Source organism: Notamacropus eugenii, chromosome 5, assembly GCF_028372415.1.
Source record: "Notamacropus eugenii isolate mMacEug1 chromosome 5, mMacEug1.pri_v2, whole genome shotgun sequence".
In the NCBI taxonomy this organism is placed as follows: domain Eukaryota; kingdom Metazoa; phylum Chordata; class Mammalia; order Diprotodontia; family Macropodidae; genus Notamacropus; species Notamacropus eugenii.
The window spans coordinates 280480936-280501968 of NC_092876.1; the positions used below are offsets into that span (position 1 = coordinate 280480936).

At 39.0% G+C, this 21033-nt stretch overlaps 1 protein-coding gene across 1 annotated transcript; it reads right to left on the reverse strand.

The window, feature by feature from the left end:
• Positions 1-9709: 9709 nt before the first annotated feature.
• On the reverse strand, positions 9710-19583 carry CD3E (CD3 epsilon subunit of T-cell receptor complex). The gene is made up of 6 exons (XM_072613082.1): positions 19387-19583; positions 17302-17331; positions 12914-13132; positions 11784-11951; positions 10929-10975; positions 9710-10390 (listed from the first exon to the last, which is right to left on the reverse strand). Exons 1-6 carry the CDS (start codon positions 19436-19438, stop codon positions 10334-10336), a joined length of 573 nt encoding a protein of 190 aa, XP_072469183.1. The 5' UTR covers positions 19439-19583; the 3' UTR covers positions 9710-10333.
• Between the last annotated feature and the right edge of the window lie 1450 nt (positions 19584-21033).

The window sequence follows — 21033 nt, forward strand, 5'->3', positions numbered from 1 at the left end:
CAAAAACAGAGGGTGCCCATTAATTGGGGAATAGTGGAACGTGTGATATATGAATATCAGGGAATATTATTGTACAATTAGAAATGACAAATATGACAAATTCAGAAAAACCTGGGAGGACCTTGATGAATGAACAGAGTGAAGTGAGCAGTATTAGAAGGATGAACTTTACAATTATGATATTTTATTGGTTTCAAGAATGTCAAGGAAAACAACTTTGAAACTACAGAGCTTGGATCAGTGCAGTGACCAATCAAGACTTCAGAAGACTAATGATGAATCATGCTCCTCACCTCTTAGCACAGAGCTGATGGACTCAAATTGGATAATGAGATATGCCTTTAAACAACTTTTCTTGGTTATTATGAATTTAACAAGCACCAATGAACATGAATATTTCAATATACAAAGAATAGAAAAAGAGGATTATATCCCAAACTCTGCATTTCTATTATATCATTTGTTTTTAAGTGTATGTCAAATTTAACATGTTACAAATAAAACTGCCTACTTGTTTATTTTACCCATATGAACTTCCTCTGGCTCTTTTCTGTGTATTTTAAAAATTTTTCATTGATTCTCTTTTCTTTCTTTCCTTATTATTTTTGTATCACTATCAATAATACCAGCCTAGCCCCCTTTCCCTCACAAACAGAAGCTCACCATTGTAAATAAGTATCATGCAAAATAAACTCATGTATTGACATTGTATGAAAACGTATGCCTCATTTTGGACCTTTAGTCCATCACTATTTTTTTTGCCAAGAGCCAGAAGGTGTGATTCTCATTTATCTTCCGAAGTATTTGTTATTCTGAAATTTGTATCTCTTGTTCTGAAATTATTTTTATTACACTGATCAGAACTGCAAGGTCTCTATAGGTTATTTTCCTTTATGTTGGTATAGTTATTGTAAAATTATTCTCCTGGTCCTGTTCACTTTACTCAGTAGAAGTTCATATAAAATCTCCCCAGGTTTCCTTCAGTCTTTCACTTACATAATTTCTTGTGGCACAATATTCTTTCTTTGTTTTTTTTCTTCTGTGACAGTTTTATTTTATTGATTAATTTTATTTTTTATTCTGAACTTAGACACACAAAAAAGAACATTTCCATACAATCAGAACAAAAAAGGGGATTCTTTGTGAAATGGTTCTTTATTTCATACTGCTTACGTTTATTCTTTAAAAGTATATAATAAATTCAATACCTTACTTTCAAGGCTGTCCTGCTTATCTGCTTTCTTCTACGTTTCCTTCTGTTCTCCCCTATGCATTTAAGAAAATGTTACAAATGGCCCTATTTTTTTTTTGCCATCGCTATTGCCAACTCCTTTCCCCTACCACTCTTCTCTTCTTAACCGCCTGTAAGAAAGAAAAGTAAAGAAAACCCAACTTGTAACAAATAAGCATGATTAAGCGAAATAAAGTCACACAATGGCCACATCCACAAATGTAAGTCTCTTTACAAACCTAGTGTTCATCACCTTTCTGTCAGGAGGTGTATAATATACTTCTCAATACCCTTTGAAAACAATTACATTTTGAAGGGATACTGTTTCTTTTCCCCTAATTAGAATGTTAATGCTACATCATCATAAAACTGTCCAATTATACTCAAATAAATTAATCTTTCTAAGTTTCCCTGGACTCTTATGTTTGTATTTCAACATTCCTACTAGTTATAGTTTTTTTTTTTTTATCAGAAATACTTGAAAATTCCCATTAAAGGTCCATTTTTTTTCCTTGTAGGTCAGGGATTCTAAGTTTTTTTGGTGTCATCAGGAGGCCAGTGATGAAATTTTGGACCCCTTCTCAGAATGTTATGAAATGTATAAAATAAAATAAATAGCATCATATAGGAAACCAATTGCATTGAAATTGTCATAAAATAGATTTTTAAAGAAGTTCATTGACTCTGAGTTAAGAACTCCTGCTATGTATTCATTAAACTTATTCAGCTTTTCATGATAAGTTGTAATCTCAGTTGGGAGCCTGTATCTTTTGCCTTTGAGAATTTTGTAGTCCAAGATTTCCTCTGTTTTTTTTTTAGTGGAAATTGTCAGATCTTGTGTGATACTGACTATTGTTCTTTGCTACGTGAACTGCTTCTTTTCGAATGCTTGTAAGAGTTTTCTTTGACTTGAGATTTCTGGATTTTGCTATGTTATTCCTGGGACTTTTCCTTTGGGGGTTCCTTTTAGGTGATTAGTGGAGTTTTGCTATCTTTACTTTGCCCTCTGCTTCTAATAGATTTAGTCAGTTTTCATTGATGATTTCTTGAAATATATTGTTTAGGTTTTTTAAAAAAAATCATGGTTCTCAGGAAGTTTAATGAAATTTTAATGATCTCTCGCTCATTTTCTTGTTCAGTTGTTTTTTGATGTTAGATATCATATTTTCTATTTTTTCAGTCTTTTTATTTTGTTTTAATATCTTACCATCTCATGGAGTCATTTATCACCATTTGGTCTATTCTAGTTTTTAGGGACTCCATTTCTTGGATAATGTTTACCACTTTTTCTTCTAGGCTACTTACTCTTCTCTTAATTCTTTTCTCAGGAGTTTTTACTTCATTTTAATATGCTTTTAATCTGTTGCTTCACTTCTCCTAGGCATTCATATGCTGGTGAAAAATTTATTTTTCCTTTGGGTCTCTGATTGCAATTGTTACTGAGTCTGATTTGCAATTTGCGATATTCCATGATAATGTTTTCTTTGATTTACTCATCTTTCCAGCTTTCATTCATGAAGTGGGACTTTTGCCAGAGCCTGGCTCTGACCTGTGATGTGTGCATGGATTGTGTGGTCATCTCTACTTGATCAGGCCTAGAGTCCCCTATGTTTTTGCACTGCAGTTCAGCTCCCCTGGATCTTTGGGGTTCAGGTACTAGATCCTCAGAGTCCTCACTGGTGTCTCAGTGTTACGAGACCTCTCAGCTTCTGCCCCTGGAGTGTCCCTATGTATAGCACTATATCCCATAGTATGTATTCTGATATCACACTGATGGCTGTCAGCTGTTGCTTTCTAGTGTTTCAAAGGTTCTTACCCATGGGATTTCTCAGGGTAGCTGTGGGATCTTACTACATGCAGGCACAGAGCGTTGTAGGCTATGTGTGCTCCTGGTCGATCCTGGTTGAGCTGGGAGGCTACTCTGTGCTGGCTTTTCTTTGGTGTTGAGACCTGGTTGAGTTTTTGCAGTTCAGGAGAGGAAGACAACACTTTCCATAGTTTTCATTAGATTCCTTAATCATTATCTAGTCTGGTGGGAACTTCTGAGTTTTTCTGAAGTATGTGGAAATTTGGTAGTCTGCCTCCTGTTCAGGCAATATAATTTCATTACTTCACCTCAAACAATTTGGTCACTTTGTTTCTGGTTCTTTGCCTCAATTGAAGGTGCTGTTTACAAATGTTTTTGCACATATTAATTCTTTCCTTTCTCTTGAAACTCTTTGGAATACATGATTAGTAATGGGATAGCTGAGTTAAACAGTATGCAAAATTTAGCTGCTTTTTTGAGTGCAGTTCCAAAATGCTTTGTAGAATGATTGGACCAATTCACAGCTCTACCAGCAGAACACAAATATTCCTGTCCTCCCCCTACTCCTCCAACAATGGCCATTTTCACCTTTTGTTAGCTTTGTTAATGTTTGTGGGGTAGAACCTCAGAATTGCTTTAATTTAGGTTTTTTTATTAATAGTGATATAGAAATTTTTTTCTATGACTTTAAACAGCTTCTTCTGATAAATGCCTTTCATATCCTTTGACCATGTATTTGTCTTTTGGGGTATGACTTTTCTTCTCATATATTTGTATCAATATATCTTGAATACCAAATCTTTATCAGAGAAATTTGCTCTAAAGATTTTTTCCCTCAGGTAACTGTTTCACTTTTAATTGTAACTACTGATTCTGTTTGTGTAAAAGCTTTTCAATTTTATGTAATTTAAATTATCCATTTTTATCACTTTTGATTACCTCTCTCCCCTGTTTGGTAAAGAATTCTGCCCTATCTAGAGTTGTGAAAATATTTTCATCTAGAGACATGTATTTTCAGACATGGTGAGTGTGATAAATGGTATAAATATTGACTATACTTATTTTCTTATGGGGAAGGGGTGGCTTGTATTTTGTCAGAAGGGAAGGGAGTGGTGAATAGGTGGGTAGTGATAAATACGTCAAAAAGAAATGAATACCAATAAAACATTAAAATATACAAGAGTAAACAAACATAAGTTCACAAGAGGGCATGAATGGCAACCTTGTTAAATTTAATACTTTTGAAATAAACCAATTACATACAGGAGAAATTCATGGTTTCACATATAATTCTGTACTTTGCTTTTCTTTGTATACTACAGTATCTGAGTTTGTCGATGATTGTTGAAGAAAATTAAAAAACAAAAACAATAATCAGAGCCACCTCCCTCTGGACCATGACTGGATGAAAGAGGAGAAATGGCATAGAGAGCAGTGGTAGCTGGGGGAGGGGAGTTTGGTTTGGAAAGTCACAGAGATGGTGAATGGAACAATAGGGCATATATTGGCATATATTTTCCAGTAGCAATGGTGATACCAATTTGATTATATTTCCAAAGCTGAAAGATGAGTGGGGGGGAGGGAAGGGAGATTAATAGTCCCAGTGGGAAGATAAAAGTCCCAATGGATGGAGTTTCAGAGGTGAAAAGGTTCAAAGGCCCACAGAGAGTGGTCTATGGCTGGAGCGAATCCTGGCAGAATGGAGGGGTAGAAGATGGCTGGGGTATAAAGTGACGCACAAGATACCTGAGGAGGAAGAGGAAGATAGACGGAGACATTATTTCCTCCAGTATTGTAATAGTAGTAGTAAGGAAAGCAGTATGATTTAATGGAAAAAACATTAGATTTGGAGTGAAAGGATTTGGGTTCAAAACCTGGTTCTGACACATCTATGTGACTCTGTGTAAATCACTTCCCTTCTCCGGCTTCCAGTTTTTCTCCTGTATAAATTTAGAGCACTGGACTAGAACTAGATGATTTTTAAGATTCTGTCCAGCTCCTGTGATTCTGTAGTCCTATGGGAGTAGGAGTCAACCTGGATGAGATCCTTCTGGAGTAGTTTAAGTTGCCACTACCCTACAGAGAAAAAGGTGCTGAGGTTAAACCAGGGGTGGGAAACCTGTGGCCTCCAGGCCACATGTGGCCCTCTGGGTCCTTAAGTATGGCCCTCTGACTGAATCCAAACTTCCCAGAACAAATCCCCTTAATAAAAGGATTTGTTTTGTAAACCCTAACCCTGGATTAAACCATAGTATCCTCTTTGCTGGACACCTTAAGCAGGTGAGAACCCTTTGGTTGAATTTGATTGCCTGACTGTTTCTCAGACATGACACTCTATCTCCTGATTCTGGAGTGTTTTCACTGGCTGTCTCCCATGCCTAGAATGCATTTCTCATCTCTGCCTCAGTTTCCCTGTCTTCTTCCAAGTCCAAGCCAAAGTCCCACCTTTTGCAAAAAACCTCCCCCAGTCCTTCTTCGTTCCTCTAGGATCACTTCCAATTTATCCCATATCCTTGTTTATTTCACATTGCTGTGTGCATGTAGTCTCTGCCATTAGCCTATGAGCTCATTGAGAGCAAGGACTGCTGGTGTTTTTTGTTTGTTTGTTTTGTTTTGTTTTTGACCTTTCTTTGTTTCCCCAGTGCTTAGCACAGTGCCTGGCACTATTAAGTGCTTAATAAATACTAGTTGACTGACTGGATAAAAGACATTCATTATTCTGAATGAGATTACAATCAGTGGTTCTTCAGTTGTTTCAGTCATACCCAACTCTCCATTACCCTCCTTGGGGTTTTTTTTTTTGGCATAGATATTGGAGTGATTTGTCATTTCCTCTCCAGCTCATTTTACCGATGAGGAAACTGAGGCAAACAGGGTTCAGTGACTTGTCTAGGGTCACATAATTAGAAGCCAAATTTGAACTTAACCCCTTAGTGCTCTAAGCAATTCTCCAAGACTATCAGTTGTACAGAAGTTGCCAACCAGTATTGGTAGAAGGAGATTCCCCATATAAGACAATCATAGGCGGTTCCCATCCCCATGTACTTGTCTCCCTTTAGTGTATGTGTTTCTCAAGAGAGGGGATTGTTTCCTAGCCCAGTTAATATCTGGCACAGAGTAGGCACTTAATAACTGTTTGTTTGATGAACTAGTGAGCTGTTCCTGTAAAGTAGGCATATCAATGCATTCTGAGGACTCCTGGCCCTTTTGATCCATCCTGCCGCTGAACTCTCCAACATGTGTTATCTTTCCCAATTAGCTTGTGAGCTCCTTGAGAGTAGGAACCATTATTTTTTTGTGTCTGTATCCCCAGTGCTTAGCGCAGGGCTTGGTACACAGAACAAATGCCTTTTCATTCATTCAATGGTCTGAAATCCTTTAATACTCATCGTCTGTTCTCCTCATTGGATTAATTGCCTACTAGAAAGCAGTGCTGCGTAATTATTATTACTACTAATGATGTGGCATCTCTTGGCTTGTTCTCTTATTTATTTACTTACCTTTTCAGATTCATATGTCCTGTCTCTCCAGCTGGATTATAGCTTTGTCATGGGCAGGAATTTTGTGTTTTCCCATTTTTTTTAACGCCCCCTACAACACCTATCGTTGTGTTTCCCATGCTGCTAAACCAAACAACCACGGTTTGGAAGAAGGGCTAAAATGAGAAGAAAAGCTTTCAAGGGGCCCTGAAACACAGCTGCAAATAATGTCATCTAACTACCCAGCATGATCGGCAGTAGTTAGACACAGGACTTGGAGAGGCTTCTCTTGAACCTTTGAAAGAGGCAGTTATGATTGGTTAGGGGTAACATTACTGATCACCACAATGGAAAAAGTGTGTACGGTTTCAAGGACCACTTATCTACTCGATCACACACTAGTCTTTTTAACTGCAGCCACTGTCATAAATCACTCTGTTGTGGGTAGGGTGGTACTGTCAGTGAAGAGAATTTCACCGGACTGGAAGAGAATGTTGGAGACAGAGTCCTGGGCAGCCTGGTGAATATGAAAGGGAGACTTCAATCCTCCCATCCTCTGCTAAGTGTGATGTATTCTGAGGAGAGTGAGAGAGGACACCCACTTCCCCCAATGCATTTTTTGCCTTCAAGGGCTGACTGTTGCTGCTTTTCTCACACTCATTTTCTCCCAGAGATCAGCAGCCCACATCCTGCCCCATCTAACCTCGGCCTTGCTCTAGGGCTGAGGCTGCCATTTCCTCTGCGGAAGAGAGCAGCCCCATTCCTGCTCAGGCCCTCTCCAGAGCCTCAGATTAGTTGTCATTGGTGAGATCTTTGTGAAGAGAGTTCTAATAAGTGTTCATTGCCTGTTCTAGTATTGTGAGAACCTCTTACCCCAGAGTCCCTCTGCCTTTTTCCTTTCATCCCTCCACCTTACCTCCCATACTCTTTGCTCTGTCTTATCTTTTTTCCTGGGCTTTCTGTCCCCTTGGTGACTATGACCAGAATCCCTCCACTTTTTTCCCATCCTTGATAAGCAGTCCTTCCCTCCCTCAGGTGCCAGGAAACTTTTGGGCCCTAAACTCCTGCCCCTTTTAAAAACTGAGCCTGAAAAAGTCAACCAATTGCCCTTCAGATGAGATAACAAACAGTAGCTTTATCCAATCACCACCAGGAGTTTTGTGACAAGAGGCCGCAGGGGAAAGTGGGGAACGAGCTGGGTTTGAGCACAGGCACCCTTTGTACCTCACAGACTTTGAACAAGTCATAATAGACTCACAGATCCTCAGGACTGGAAGGGGCCTCAGAGCTCCTCTAGTCAAACCTATAACTGAACAGAAGCCCTTATCTCCAAAAAAAAAAAAAAAAAAAAAGGTCCTCTTGCCACCTATCAAAGTCTCCTAGGAAGAGGGAGCTTATTAACTTGTGAGACAGTCTATTTTACTTTGGGATAGCTCTAATTGTTAGAAAGTCTTTCCTTAAGAGGAGCTGAAATCTTTCTGTGTGTCCTACCCGTAGCTTCTAGTTTATTCCTCTGGGGCCAAGAAGGTCATGCTGTAGGTCTCTTTATGCTGAAGGCTCTTCAGATAGTTGAACATATCAATCACATCAGCACTGTACAAGTGGATTTAAAGTTAGGGGATTTGTCTTCAAATCCCAGTTCTGCCATTGTGCAACTTTGGGTAAAGCATTCTCTGGGGCCTTGTATCCTCACCTATAAAATAGAGAAGTTGGTTTCTTTGACTCCCACCCAAGTAATTTCCTTCAATTAAGCCTTAGATGGCATGGTTTTTAGCCCCATATGATCATCCCAGTGGTCTGTCTTCAGATGATCTCGAGCTCATCAATGTCTTATTCACATGGTGACACCCAGAACTGAATACATTAAAAGCACTGATTTGGAGTTTGAATCCCAGCTATGTTATATACTATTTGTGACATTGTAGGCAAGTGACTTTAATCTCTCTGGATGTTAGTTGCCTCATCTTATAGATGAGGCAATTAATTAATTGTATGAAATCATCTCTAAGATACCTTCTAGCTCCAATTTCATGATCATATGGTCTGAGTATAGCAGGGGTGCTAGCTTGACTTCTAGATACTGTGCTTCTGTTAACTTAGCCTAAAATCACATCAACTTCTTTAGAGGCCATGTCACACTGTTGATTCATATTGAGCTTCCAGTACACTAGAACCTTCAAGTTTCTTTAATGTGAACTACATGAAAGTGGATGTCTTCCTCCAACTTGGACTTGTGCAATTGGTTTTTTGAACCCAAGTATAGTATTTTACATTTATACCTCTTAAATTGCATTTTATTATAGTCTATCCTGTTGAGATCTTTTTAGATCTAAAGTCTATCATCCAACACATTAGCTATTTCTAAAAGCTTTGATACAATTTATAATTCGATAAACATGATATCTATGTCTCCACCTAAATGGAGACATGATAAAGAACCAGAAGTAGATTATTGATGCATGATGTTAAAGATCTCACATCAAGTTGATCATTACTTCACTACTTCCTAGTCTTTCAATCAATTCCAAATCCAACTAAATTCGCCTGGCTGTACTATCATTCAATCCATATCTTTTCTACAAGGATACCATGAGGTTGGTTTCTCCCATTCATTTTAATTCTTCTATGTAACATGACTAATGTGAAAATGCATTTAATAAGAATGTATTGTAGAACTCATATAAGATTTCAAGCCTTCTCAGGGAGGGAGTGGAGAGGAAGGGGGAGAAAAATCTAAGACTTATGCAAGTAACTGTAGAAAACTGAAAACAAATAAATTAATTAAAAAAAGGATACCATGAGATACTTTTGTTAAATGCCTTGCTGAAATCCAGGTATAGTTTTTTAGGACTTCAATGTCCTTTTCTATAAAATGCATTGTATCTGACAGAAATTTGGTAAGGAAAGATTATGTTAAACTCTAAAGTGTCATAGACATGATCACATATCTCAAGCTTATATGATTTTAGAAGCCAAATAGTCTAATGATTTCATTTTAAAGATGAGAAAATCAAGCTCCAAAGAGACTGTGTTTCCAAGGTTCCACAGGTAATATAAAATAGGATTTGAACCCAGGTTCTCTGAATCTATAATCAGTGATGATGAAGATGATGATCTGGAGACTCAAGAAAGCCAAAATATCAAAACGATAAGGAAGTCTTTGATCGGGGCTTCCTCCAAGAAGAGCAACTCTTTCAGCTCAAATGTACTTTAATGAGTTACCATAGTCTACATGAAGACCAGACATTTCACAGAGAAGGCAGGCAAGATTAAGCTAGAGGGAAAGACTCTGGCACCAGACTCCATGTGGGGGACACAACACTTGAGAACATTATACATTCCAGGCTCCAGAGAATGAAAGAAGAGTGACAAGCTAGGCACAGAGAAAGGGGTGGAACAAGGGGTACTGGGACAATCTGAAAATAGAAAAAAGAAGGCAAGAAGAAGGAAACAAGATAGAGCAGACCATAAAAACACCAAATCACAAAGGGGACAAGCAAGGGTTCAAAGGTTCCAGAGCTTTTGATTTATCCTTCAAGGTTGGTGTCCATGATACCTTGCAAATATAATTTCAACAGTAGGAGAATAGTTATGCCCTATGGTTAGGTAATTAGAGTGGAGGGCAAGAAGGTTGCTGAGGACAAGACTGTGGGGGCAGAGAAGTTAGTTTTTCTAGAAGTAGAATCAACATTTAGAAGAGAAAACCATTTTTCTTTTTGTATCCTATAGTTCTGGGATGCCCCAGGCTGGAGTGGAGGGTAGAGTAGAAATCCCAGAATAGGAGCCACAGTGGAAGGAGGAGCTCTTCAGGGATTCTCAGATGGCTCTCTGATTCAGGCCAGCATACAGGTCCCGTTGGCCTTTGCGGATGGGCTAGGTGGAATACAAATGGGAATATTAGTAGAGAACGGAGGAAGATCAGGGGAGACATATTCTGCCAAAGGAAGCCTATGTTCCCTAAGATCTCTTATTTGACGTGGATCCAGGTTTTTCTGACTCTGAGAGTCCATCAAGCTTCTTTGTTATTTATAGGTTTATCATTTTAATGTTGTGAAAAAGCACATCGTAGCAGTATATTTGCTTAATGATTTACTTTTTTTCTTAAACTTGTGTCTTTCTCTATGTCTTCTTTGCCAGTAAATGAAGAGGCCAGATATTCCCAAGTATTCTAGTTTCTGAGAAAAGGGATGACATAGTTGATGTGAATGAATAAGGGAGATACTCTGAAAACATTTCCATTTCTTTGCTAGGATGGTAGCTTTAAAGCTTTCCCTAGCTGCAAGGGCAGTTATGCTGAACTCAGTCCTCAGGCAGCAGGGACCAGAGCCCACAGGCTTAGATGGCCAGCTTCACTTAATTTCTTGTCTCCCCTGCCTAGACCCCAAAGACTGAACCTTCTTTCTCCCATTACCTCATAGTCAGGGTTGGGAACAGGTGGAGGCCTCTCCTTGTTTGCTCCTACAAAACAGAGGAAGGGAAATGGATTTATTTCTAAGAAGGAACTCTGGCCTTCATCACCCCGAAGTGTCTTGATTGTTCCCAGGCCAGCAACAGGCAACAGCACCATTCATTTCCCCTCTCCTCCTTGCTGTCTTTTTTCTTCCCCTTTCTTTTTTTCACCCTTTTCGGATCCCCTTCACTTTCTCCCAACCCTGTTGGATTTTCTTCTGCTCAGGATCCTTCTTTTTACTGGGAAAGAAAAGGGGAAGGGCAGTAATAAAAACATCCATCCATCCATCCATCTATCTATCTATCTATCTATCTATCTATCTATCTATCTATCTATCTATCTATCTATCTATATCTATGTATGCAGTGCTTTAAGTTTAAAAAGTTTCCTTATGATAGCCCTGCAAAATAGTACAATTATTATTATTTTCCTCATTTTGTGGGTGAGGCAACTACGGTTCTGAGTCAAATCCATTTGTCATAATGTCAGAGATGGGATTCTCTTGATTTTAAGTCCAGTAGTCCTTTATTCAAAGTCTTCTTGCTCCAGCTTGGAGGGAAATCAAATTGCCTTAGAGAATATGTGGATATTGGGAGAAGGGAATAACTATGGGATGGTGCACACTTTTCCAGAGTGGAAAGAAATATCAGTGACTTGAGTCACTGCGATACTTTTCCTACTCCTTGCTGTCATGGCAGACCTATGTTCCTAACTCTAGACATCATTCCATCTTTGCTCTTCTGGCTCCCTTCAGGCTAGCCAGGTTTTATGTCTGAAACATTCCTGTATGCTTCTGTGGTTACACTAGGTCCTTACCTCTTGTCCTGCCACCGCCACCTCCCCCTCGACCAACAGGCTTGGCCTTGGCCTTTCGCGCCTTGCTCCAGTAATACACCAACAGCAGTACTCCCAGAGTGATGAAGACGTCAGCAATGACAATCCCAGCCACCGTCAGCACGTCCATTTCCACACAACCTTCACATACTATAGGGACAAAGAGGGAGTTAAGATTTCAGGGGGAGATTTACTTAGGGGGATGAAAATGAAGAAAGGAAGGAAAAATAAAAGATGGAAAAGGCAAAGGAAAAAAGGAAGGATGATTTTCTCCATACAATGGTTTCTTTGCTGTGACCAGAACCCTTATCCTCTAACAGAGTATATTTGGGGCCTCATTTGAGCGTCCTCTTGTTGAATCATTCTCATCCTTATTCTTAAAGTGTGAGATTTATTAATAAGTACCCTGGGGTTGGGTATGAGAAAGCAAACGACACAGAAGGGCATCTAAAAAAGACATGCATACAAAAACAGAACCCAGAATCACAGAAGGTTAAATCAGGTCTGAGCCCCAGAGAAGATAAATGACTTGTCCAAACTCACATGGTTATCCAATAGCACTTAAACCCAGTCAACACAAGCCAGGTCTCAGGCTCTCAGGCCACTTCTCTATTCAGTACCCCATGGTTCCTCCTTGCTAGTTTATAGGTCATATGGTAGGATCAGAAGTTTAGTGCTATAAGGGGCATTTGAATTTATCTAGTCTAAGTCATTAAAGTAATGACATTTTGTAGAAGCAAGAAGGTCTGAGACAAGCCAATAAATGCTTAACAACTGGTTTTGGGAGGTTGGAAGGAGAGGAAATGTATTCAACATACTTTTAAGTTTAATCTGAATTAGTAACATTCTTCTCTATCACTTTCTTAAATTTAGACAATCAATAGAACAATCAATTAAGCCTTGATTTGTGATGTTGCCAGTTTATGAGGTGTAAAGGGTCACAATGATAACTTAATAATCAGCTCAGAAGAGTCTGTTGAAGCTGCTTCCAGCACATTCTTGAGCTTAGAAGATTTAATGGAATTGGGGAGAGAGAGAGAGAGAGAGACTGAAGACTTTAGTAAGGCTTTGAGGGCTTCTTCCCCAGAGCCTGGTTTTCTGGTCCGTATTACCTTTTGCTTTCAGGTAGAGATAATAGCCTTCGCCATCTTCTGGTCCTTTCTTTTTACAAAAGAAGTGGCCATTATACTCAGTCTCGAGGTCTGATAGGGTTAATGAATTGGTGTTCACACCGTTTATGGTTACATCATTTTTCTTCCATTCTATTTCCTCACCAGATTTTTCGGGGCAGGTGAGTGTTACTTTAGTTCCTGAGATGGAGACTCCAAATTCTGGATAATAGAAAAGAGATGAAAGAAAGGTTGGAAATAGAGACAAAGGTCAAATCTAAGGCACGCTGCTAATGCATAAGTAAATCAGGGCTGTGGCTCACCACTTAATCCTTATTTAGATTTCCCTTCCTGGAGTAAAACTGGGGAATGTTTATGAATATTCAGCATGAGATATGAGATGGGAGAGAGAGAGGTACCAGGAACCCTCTTTAAATATATTCCTAAGCTTAAGGATATATGCTATGTCACTGGAGAATGGGGGGAATTATTAAAGTAGGATGTGGCAAAGGAAATTCTCTTGGAGCAGAGTCCCTCAGTTTATAGCCCATCAGATATGGCATAGCTGTAACTAAAAATCCTGGCACTTGGGGCAAATTGAGTTGGGAGCTAGGGAATGGCCTCAGTGGAAAGGGCAGTGTGACAACTGGTACAGTACTATTGGGAGAGAGAGTAGTAGATCCCACCCATCCTCCAATAGAGCTTTCCTACCCACCATGGAAGGTGGGTCCTGGGAGACTTGTGCAATGGCTACAGAAGGCTGTAGATAAACTGAGGTGTTTTGCAGAGTGGGTCTAGCAGAGGACTGTGAAGTGAGGTACAGGGAGGTCATCCTCCAGGACAGGAAACACACTCCCTGAACACACTTAGACTCCATGGGGGCAGCCTGGAGCCAACCATGTTCACTCTCTGATATTTACAGTTCTGAGAAATGGAGATTAAGCGTGTAAGACTGGCTGACAGGTTCAGTCAGGTTTCTCTGCTTTCATTTGTTTATTCCCTCCTTTGTCCCAAAGTCATCGTCTAGACAAACAGAGCTAATAATGATGGTAATTCTAAGTCCATCTATGTTGCCCTTTAAAGTCTGTAAATCATTTTAGTAACTCTAGGAATCTTCTTCAGTGGAATCCTGGTCCTTCTTGATGTGTTTGTAGATAGATGTTTATTTCACTAAATAGAACTGACGAGGCAGTTGTAGTACAGTGGAGTGCTGGATGGAGACCTGAGTTCAAATCCTGAGTCTGTTACATGCTCAGGCTTGGAACTTGGCAAGCTTGTCTTGAGCAGATGTGGGCGACCTCTTTGTCTTTCTTTGGAACTCCATTTCTTCTGCTAAGTGGGAATAATAATACCTAAGGGAATCTCACAGGATTGCGGTGAGGATCGAATGAAATAATGTATGGGAAGTACTACGTAAATTATAAAAGCTCTACATAAATGTCAGATGTCACTATTTGCAGCAATAATAATTGAATGCCACTGCGTATTTTTACTGCTAAAGCCTCCCAGGACAATTTCCATCTCACAGCTACAAAGATATTTTAACCTCTGTTTGAAATGATGGAGGAGAACCAGTTTTCGCGGGTCAAGAAAAAAAGAAAAAGAAAAAATAGTCAGAGAGCTGTGTTGCATGTAGAACTTTTTTCAAGGATCCAAGTTTAAATTCTACAATGTAAATTCAAATTCTACAAATTCTACAAGAGTACACATGCACACTCTTGGTCATGGAGAAACACTCAAAGCATACTTCTAGAAATACATGTTCCTGGAGCTACTGGGACACGAACTCCTACGTCTTCTAGTCTAACTCTCTGCTTTTAGATAGGACCATATATAAACTATCTCAGACACAGGAAGAACCTGTTTTCAAAGATAAAAGATTCCACAATATTTCCTAAATACCTCTCCTCAGGTTTAGCTCATTGATAATTTCCTAGAGGATTGAGAAGAGCTCTTGATTTTGCACAAATCACATCCTGGGCTTTATTTTTCTTATCTGTAAAATGGTAGGGGAGAGGTTTAAATTAGATTGGGGGTACTTAATCTTTTTTAGCACTTAATCTTTATGTGTCATGAACCCCCTTTTGGCAATCTGGCAAAGCCTATGGACTACTCCTTAGAATAATATTTTTAAATGCGTAATATAAAATACGTAGGTTTGGAAGGAAAACTAATTATATTGAAATAGAGATGTCATTTTTTCCTATCCAAGTTCACAGACACCCCTCTCCCCCAACCTAGGCTGCCTTAAAATCTATCTGTAGACCCTGGGTTAAGAATCCCTGGATTAGATAATCTTCAAGGTCTCTTCTGGCTCCCAAACTAATAAGATCCTTATTTTCAGGAAGTTCTTACTATTCAATTAATTCAGTTTCCTTACAGTGAGGATCAAGTTCATATTATTATTCTGTAGAGCAGTCTTTGTGTCACCCCCTGGAGACTTACCCAATGCAATCCAATCAATCAATAAGCATTTGCTAGATACCTAATTCTGCACCAGCTACTATGCTAGAAACTGGGAATATAGTACAAAGAATGAAACAATCCTTACTCTCAAGGACCACACACCCAACTTGGATGTGCTTATTCCTGTACTCACACATTCTCAGTTGTAGCAAGATAGACCTACTAACACAACAGCTAATGAATGCTGTATTAAAAAGTGGTTTGGGTTTTTATTGTCCCTGAATGTAGTCACCTCTCACTTATCTATATTAATGAAAGGAAGTATTAATACAGGCAGCTGAAATAATCCCTTGATCTAATTTGGAGACTTGACCCTACTCCCAAGGAAGGACATTGGGTCCCATGGGACACTCTACCACAGTCACCTGGGTCTGTAGCTAAGGCAAACACAATTGGGAATTGATTTAATAAAAAGTGAAAAATGATGCTTCTTACTGTTATAAGTATACCTTATACCTTATAACATATAAATATAACTTATAAATGGGTTATCTCAGAAAGAGAGCATGATATAGTGGATAGAGGGTCAATCTTCAAATTAAAAAAACATAGGTTTAAATCCTGCTTCTGAAACTTACTAGCCATATAACCAAACAAAACAACTAAATCCATATACACAAATCCATTCATAGGTATCTGCTCTGCTACTTTATGCATTAATTAATATATGGATTCAGATTCTCTCTCTCTCTGTATATATATATGTCATATATATATATATGTCCACACAGCATGCTTGATGAAATGTACTGTAAAACTCTTGAGGAAACATAGATTTATTACAATAACAAGAAACACATATCCATTCTCTATGGACTCCACTAAAAAGTTTTTATATTAATAGTCATGTCTATGGCTTATTAATAGCCAATATCTATGGCTTATTAGCATAACTAAGATCTATTTTATGTGACCACTTTATTTCATAATTTAAAAAATTAGCAAAGTGAAAATCTTGTAAGGTGGGGCATTGGCCAAAAAAGAAACAATAAGGAAACCATTAGGGAATTTTCCCATCAATATCCCAAACCTATTATTCCCATATTTCAGGGATCCCTCTCATTCTCCTTCCAATCCCTACTCTTCTATCCCTCCTCTACATGAAAAGCCGTGTCCATCCTTGGATTATTGGAAAATTGTTTAGTGGCCATGTACAAAAGATCTCTTGTGAGTACAATCAGAATAACATAGCTGTATGGAAAGTGCAACATTAAAAAGAGATAGCAAACATTGTGGTTGCAGTGGTTCTACATACACACACACATACACGCACACATGGTGTCCAACCATTTTGGTTGAATTAAGGGTGGAGGAGTCCTTGGGTGACTGGGAAAGTTAATTCACTCACCCTAGGTCATGTGTGCCTTTGGCTGATGTGCAAATACCTATACTCCCATGGTGGAATATTTAAGATATGACTGCACAAACACATACAATAGAGTACTCAGGCTGCAAACATCTAAGTACAAGCACACATATGGTATACAAACATACACAAAGAAAAACTGAGGTTTGGTGGGAAGCAAACACCTACAAATACCCAGTGGAGACCTCAGATGCTACGGCATACCTGCATACACACACGGTTACACATTGAAGTAACTAGATAGGATCACAACTATGCTTACACAGAGAGACACATAGGATAGTAGCCTGTCCAAACACCCCACAACAAAATGCTCACAATAAATACAGAAACATTCAGTTCCACTTAAGAGATTCAATTCTTTCCTTTAGAAGAGTTAAGATTCCTATATTCTCTTGTATTTTTATTTTCTAGGTCAGGAATGTCTCTTAGTTTGTAGGGAAAGGGAAAAGGAAAGCAAGGTTGTGGTGGAACATCACTGGTGATCTATCTCTTTGGGTTACTGAGTGGTGAGAAGAATATTGTGCCACCATGACAGATGAAGGAAAGACTGACTTACCGCTTTCCAGGCTTTGCCCCCAGACACAAGCTAGAAAAGAAGATGGAGAGATAAAAACATGAGCAAACTCTGGATGTGGTTAGAATTCTAATAGAAACAGGGAGAGTTATCCTCCAGTCAAGCTCATTAAGAACTTCTGAAGTCAAATTCTTCACCTCCTCACTATTGGAAAATAGATATTCTTAACCAACAGACAGACACTGAGACATCACCCCAAAGTCCCTTGTTGCTTGGAAGTTTTTGGTCATGGGACTGTGCCAGGAAGTGTTTCATATTAAGCTTAAAAACATACCATGAGGCTAACTAAAAGTGAAGATGTGGGAAGGGGGTGGTCAGGGAATGGAAACAAGCCTAAGTAGCTCTTTGGGAGCTAGAGAAACAACAAAGAGAGTCTAAAACCTGAGCCTCCATTTTGAAAATTATGATCTGTCTGTGGGGAAAACCAAACCTCTTTTGAAAGCAATATTCAGTGGCCTTCATTTTGATTCATGGTTGGACACAAACATTGTTATTCATGCTTCAACACAAGCTATTGCTTCACTGGTGGCTCATTTCTTCCACTTGTTTTCTGTCTGTGCCAAAGGCTAAAATGCATTTTAATTGCTTGCTAGCTGTGTGATGATGAGAAATTTATTTCACATCTCTGGGCCTCAATTGTTTCATCTGAAAAAAAATGATATTTATTCAACTCCCACCTCCAATCAATCAATAAACATTTTATGTGTCTGTTACGTGCCAGGAATTGTGCTAAAGGATGAAAAGAAAGGATAAATTAGTTCCTGCCCCCAGAGTGTACATTTGATTAGGCGAGAAGGCATGTACTCATACAGGTATATATAAAATGAGTACAAGGTAATTTCACAGAAATTTGCTTCGATTCTACCAGTGATTTGTGGTTTCCATCCCTTGATAATAAATTGTTCTTATTTTTCTGTGTACGTGTTGTTTCTACCTGGTAGAATGTAAGTTCCCTATGGGCAGGGACTAAGTCATTTTTGCTATTGTATTGCTAGTGTCTGGCACTTAGGAGTCCAACATCAAGTTGTTGAATTGAATTCAATTGAAATATGAACAATAAGTTAAATTAATTAGAATAAATTTATTATCACTTGGTCCTCTGTGTCAGGAGTGGTGAGGAAATATTACTTTTTGGTTTCTACTGGGCCTCCCAGGCTCATATGCTCAGAACCGACTTGGAATAACTGCATGGCTAGGTCACTGTAGCATTCACTTCCTAAAGATTTTCTATATTTGGGTCTGTATATCTACTTGGACACCAGACTCAAAAAGGATCAGAAGCCCTCCCTCAAAGCAGGTGGGCATAGCCCCATGATGCCAGACTATTTGGCAACGTGTTCTGGGAGGTACTGGTTACTGTGGCTCTCTCCTCTCCTGGAAACATATAGAAAGATCATTTACTGCATAAATCTCTGGGAAAATACCCTGAAGATTCTGTAGAGGAATCTCACTTTACTTCCTGGTAAACCTTCGAGGATAGATCCAAAAAGTAAGGCTATTTGCTGAGGCTCTGAGATAGAAGCCCTTTCTGTGAGAGTGTGGAGCCTTATATAGGCCTCCTAGCTGAAAGACGATCAGCCATTTTGTCTCAGGTTTCACCTCATAAACATTAAAAATATTTTAGAGTTTGGGATCAGGGTCCTATTCCAACATATGACCCTTCCAGTGTAACATTGAATCAAATCTATTTGGACCTTCTAGAAAAAAGTCTAGTGATAGCTAAGTGAATCTCATTTGTGCTAGCTTATGAGGCCACTGAGGTGCTGAAAGACTTTTCTGAGGGTAAAGGAGGTATTTTCTTAATGGCAGCCAATCCCTTTTGCTTTCTGGATGGAGTCATCTCAACCCCTGCCTCTTTTTCTCTCTGGGTAGACCCTATTCTCTAGGCACCTGGAACATGTTTCTTGACATCTGGAGTCCCAAGATTTAATTTTCCCACCCTGCCTCACTCTCTCTCAAACACCAGTCACTTCTTTTTGTGAGTGGATCAGAGCAGTTGGTGCCCATGGGTACTGTTGGATATGCCTGTGTGCCTCCCCTGGCCTTCCTTCACACCACCTTACTTACCTGAGAGCAGACAGAATCCTACCACAGTCCAGAGAGCTTCCAAATGCATCATTCTCTGCTTGGATCCTTGATCCAGCAGGAGGGGTTTGGTGGGTTTATTTCTTCTGAAAAAGTAATCTTGAGCTTAGTTCAAAGCTCCTGCTAGAAGGTGAGGACTCCAAGGAACATCTTTGTTGAATGCTGCTCAGGGCAGAAGTGGGGTGGGGTTTGAAGATGCCAGAAACAGTCACTGAAGGCTAGAAGGGGAGGGAGGGTTTCTGAGTCCCATACAGGAAATGTATTTGGGCTGCTGAGGCTGTATGACTCTCTTATTTGGATATATTCAAGTCAGGAAGCGACCACCTGGGGTGATTGTGGGAAGCCCGGCCTTATAGAGTTCCCTTAGTGAAAGAATATAGGGACTCCAGAGAAGCTTGGGGCTACCTGTAAAAAATGTCCACTCTAGATTCTCACTATTTACACAACTGAGGGGATACATGGAGTGGGAGGGGAAAGGATGAGATTTTTTTGTCAGAACAGAAATGCCTTTATTGGGAACAAATCGTGTTTACAATGTATGAAGTATTTAGAAATAAAATTTCCCCCTTTATTCCCTCTTTCTACCAACCAGATAGTTAGTATTTACTTTCAGGGTATATAGAGAAAAATATTTAGTAAAACCATTTTTGTCCCTGCTGGGACTGATATTGGCACCTGTGATTTCATTTAAATTTGGATGCCACAAATAATACTCAAGAGGAACAAAAATGGTAAGTTTCTAAAAAGATAAATGTAGATGAACAGAGTACTCAGACCAAGTTAGATATGTAGGTAAACTACAAAAATGTGGAAAGTGATATGTATTATTAGTTAGAATTAACAAACATTGTGTTATTAGACTCGCTAATAGTTGGGTGAAGAGATACATTTTGTTGGAGATGAGCCTTTTTAGGAATTTGTTGAGAAGTATCTGTTTTGTCAAAAACAACTTGCCAATTAAAAAAAAACTAGTAAGAAAGATAGAAACAAGGGAACATAACTAAGGATGGATACAAAAGAATGTTATACTTCTGGAGTAATAGTGTCATGCGTGTTAAATCTTAAAATAAACTAAGTTTGATGATAAATGATAAACTGGTAAAAGAGACTGATATATGTTGGGAGCAAGATCAAAGAGGGCAGACTTCTGTTTGGCCTGAGTACACCAATCATAATAGATGACAGAGATAACTCAGACCTTAACTTTGTTTCTGTTTTCTCAGTCAAAGAGAACAATTTTTGGATGGGGAAGGATAAGATGAAAATTAATTATTTTATGTTCTTTTAAAAAATTTATTTAGTTTTAGTTTTCAACATTCATTTCCACAAGATTTTGAGTTCTAAATTTTCTCCCCATCCCTCCCCTCCCCCACCCCAACACCATACATTCTGATTACCCCTTCCACCAATCTGCCCCTCCTTCTATCACACCCCTCCCTTCCCTTATCCCTATCTTCTCTCTTTTCTTATAGGGCAAGATAGATTTCTATACCCCATTGCCTGTATTTCTTATTTCCCAGTTGCATGAAAAAAACAATTCTCAACATTTGTTCCTAAAACTTTGAATTCCAACTTCTCTCCCTTCCTCCCTCCCCACCCATCCCCACTGAGAAGGCAAGCAATTCATAT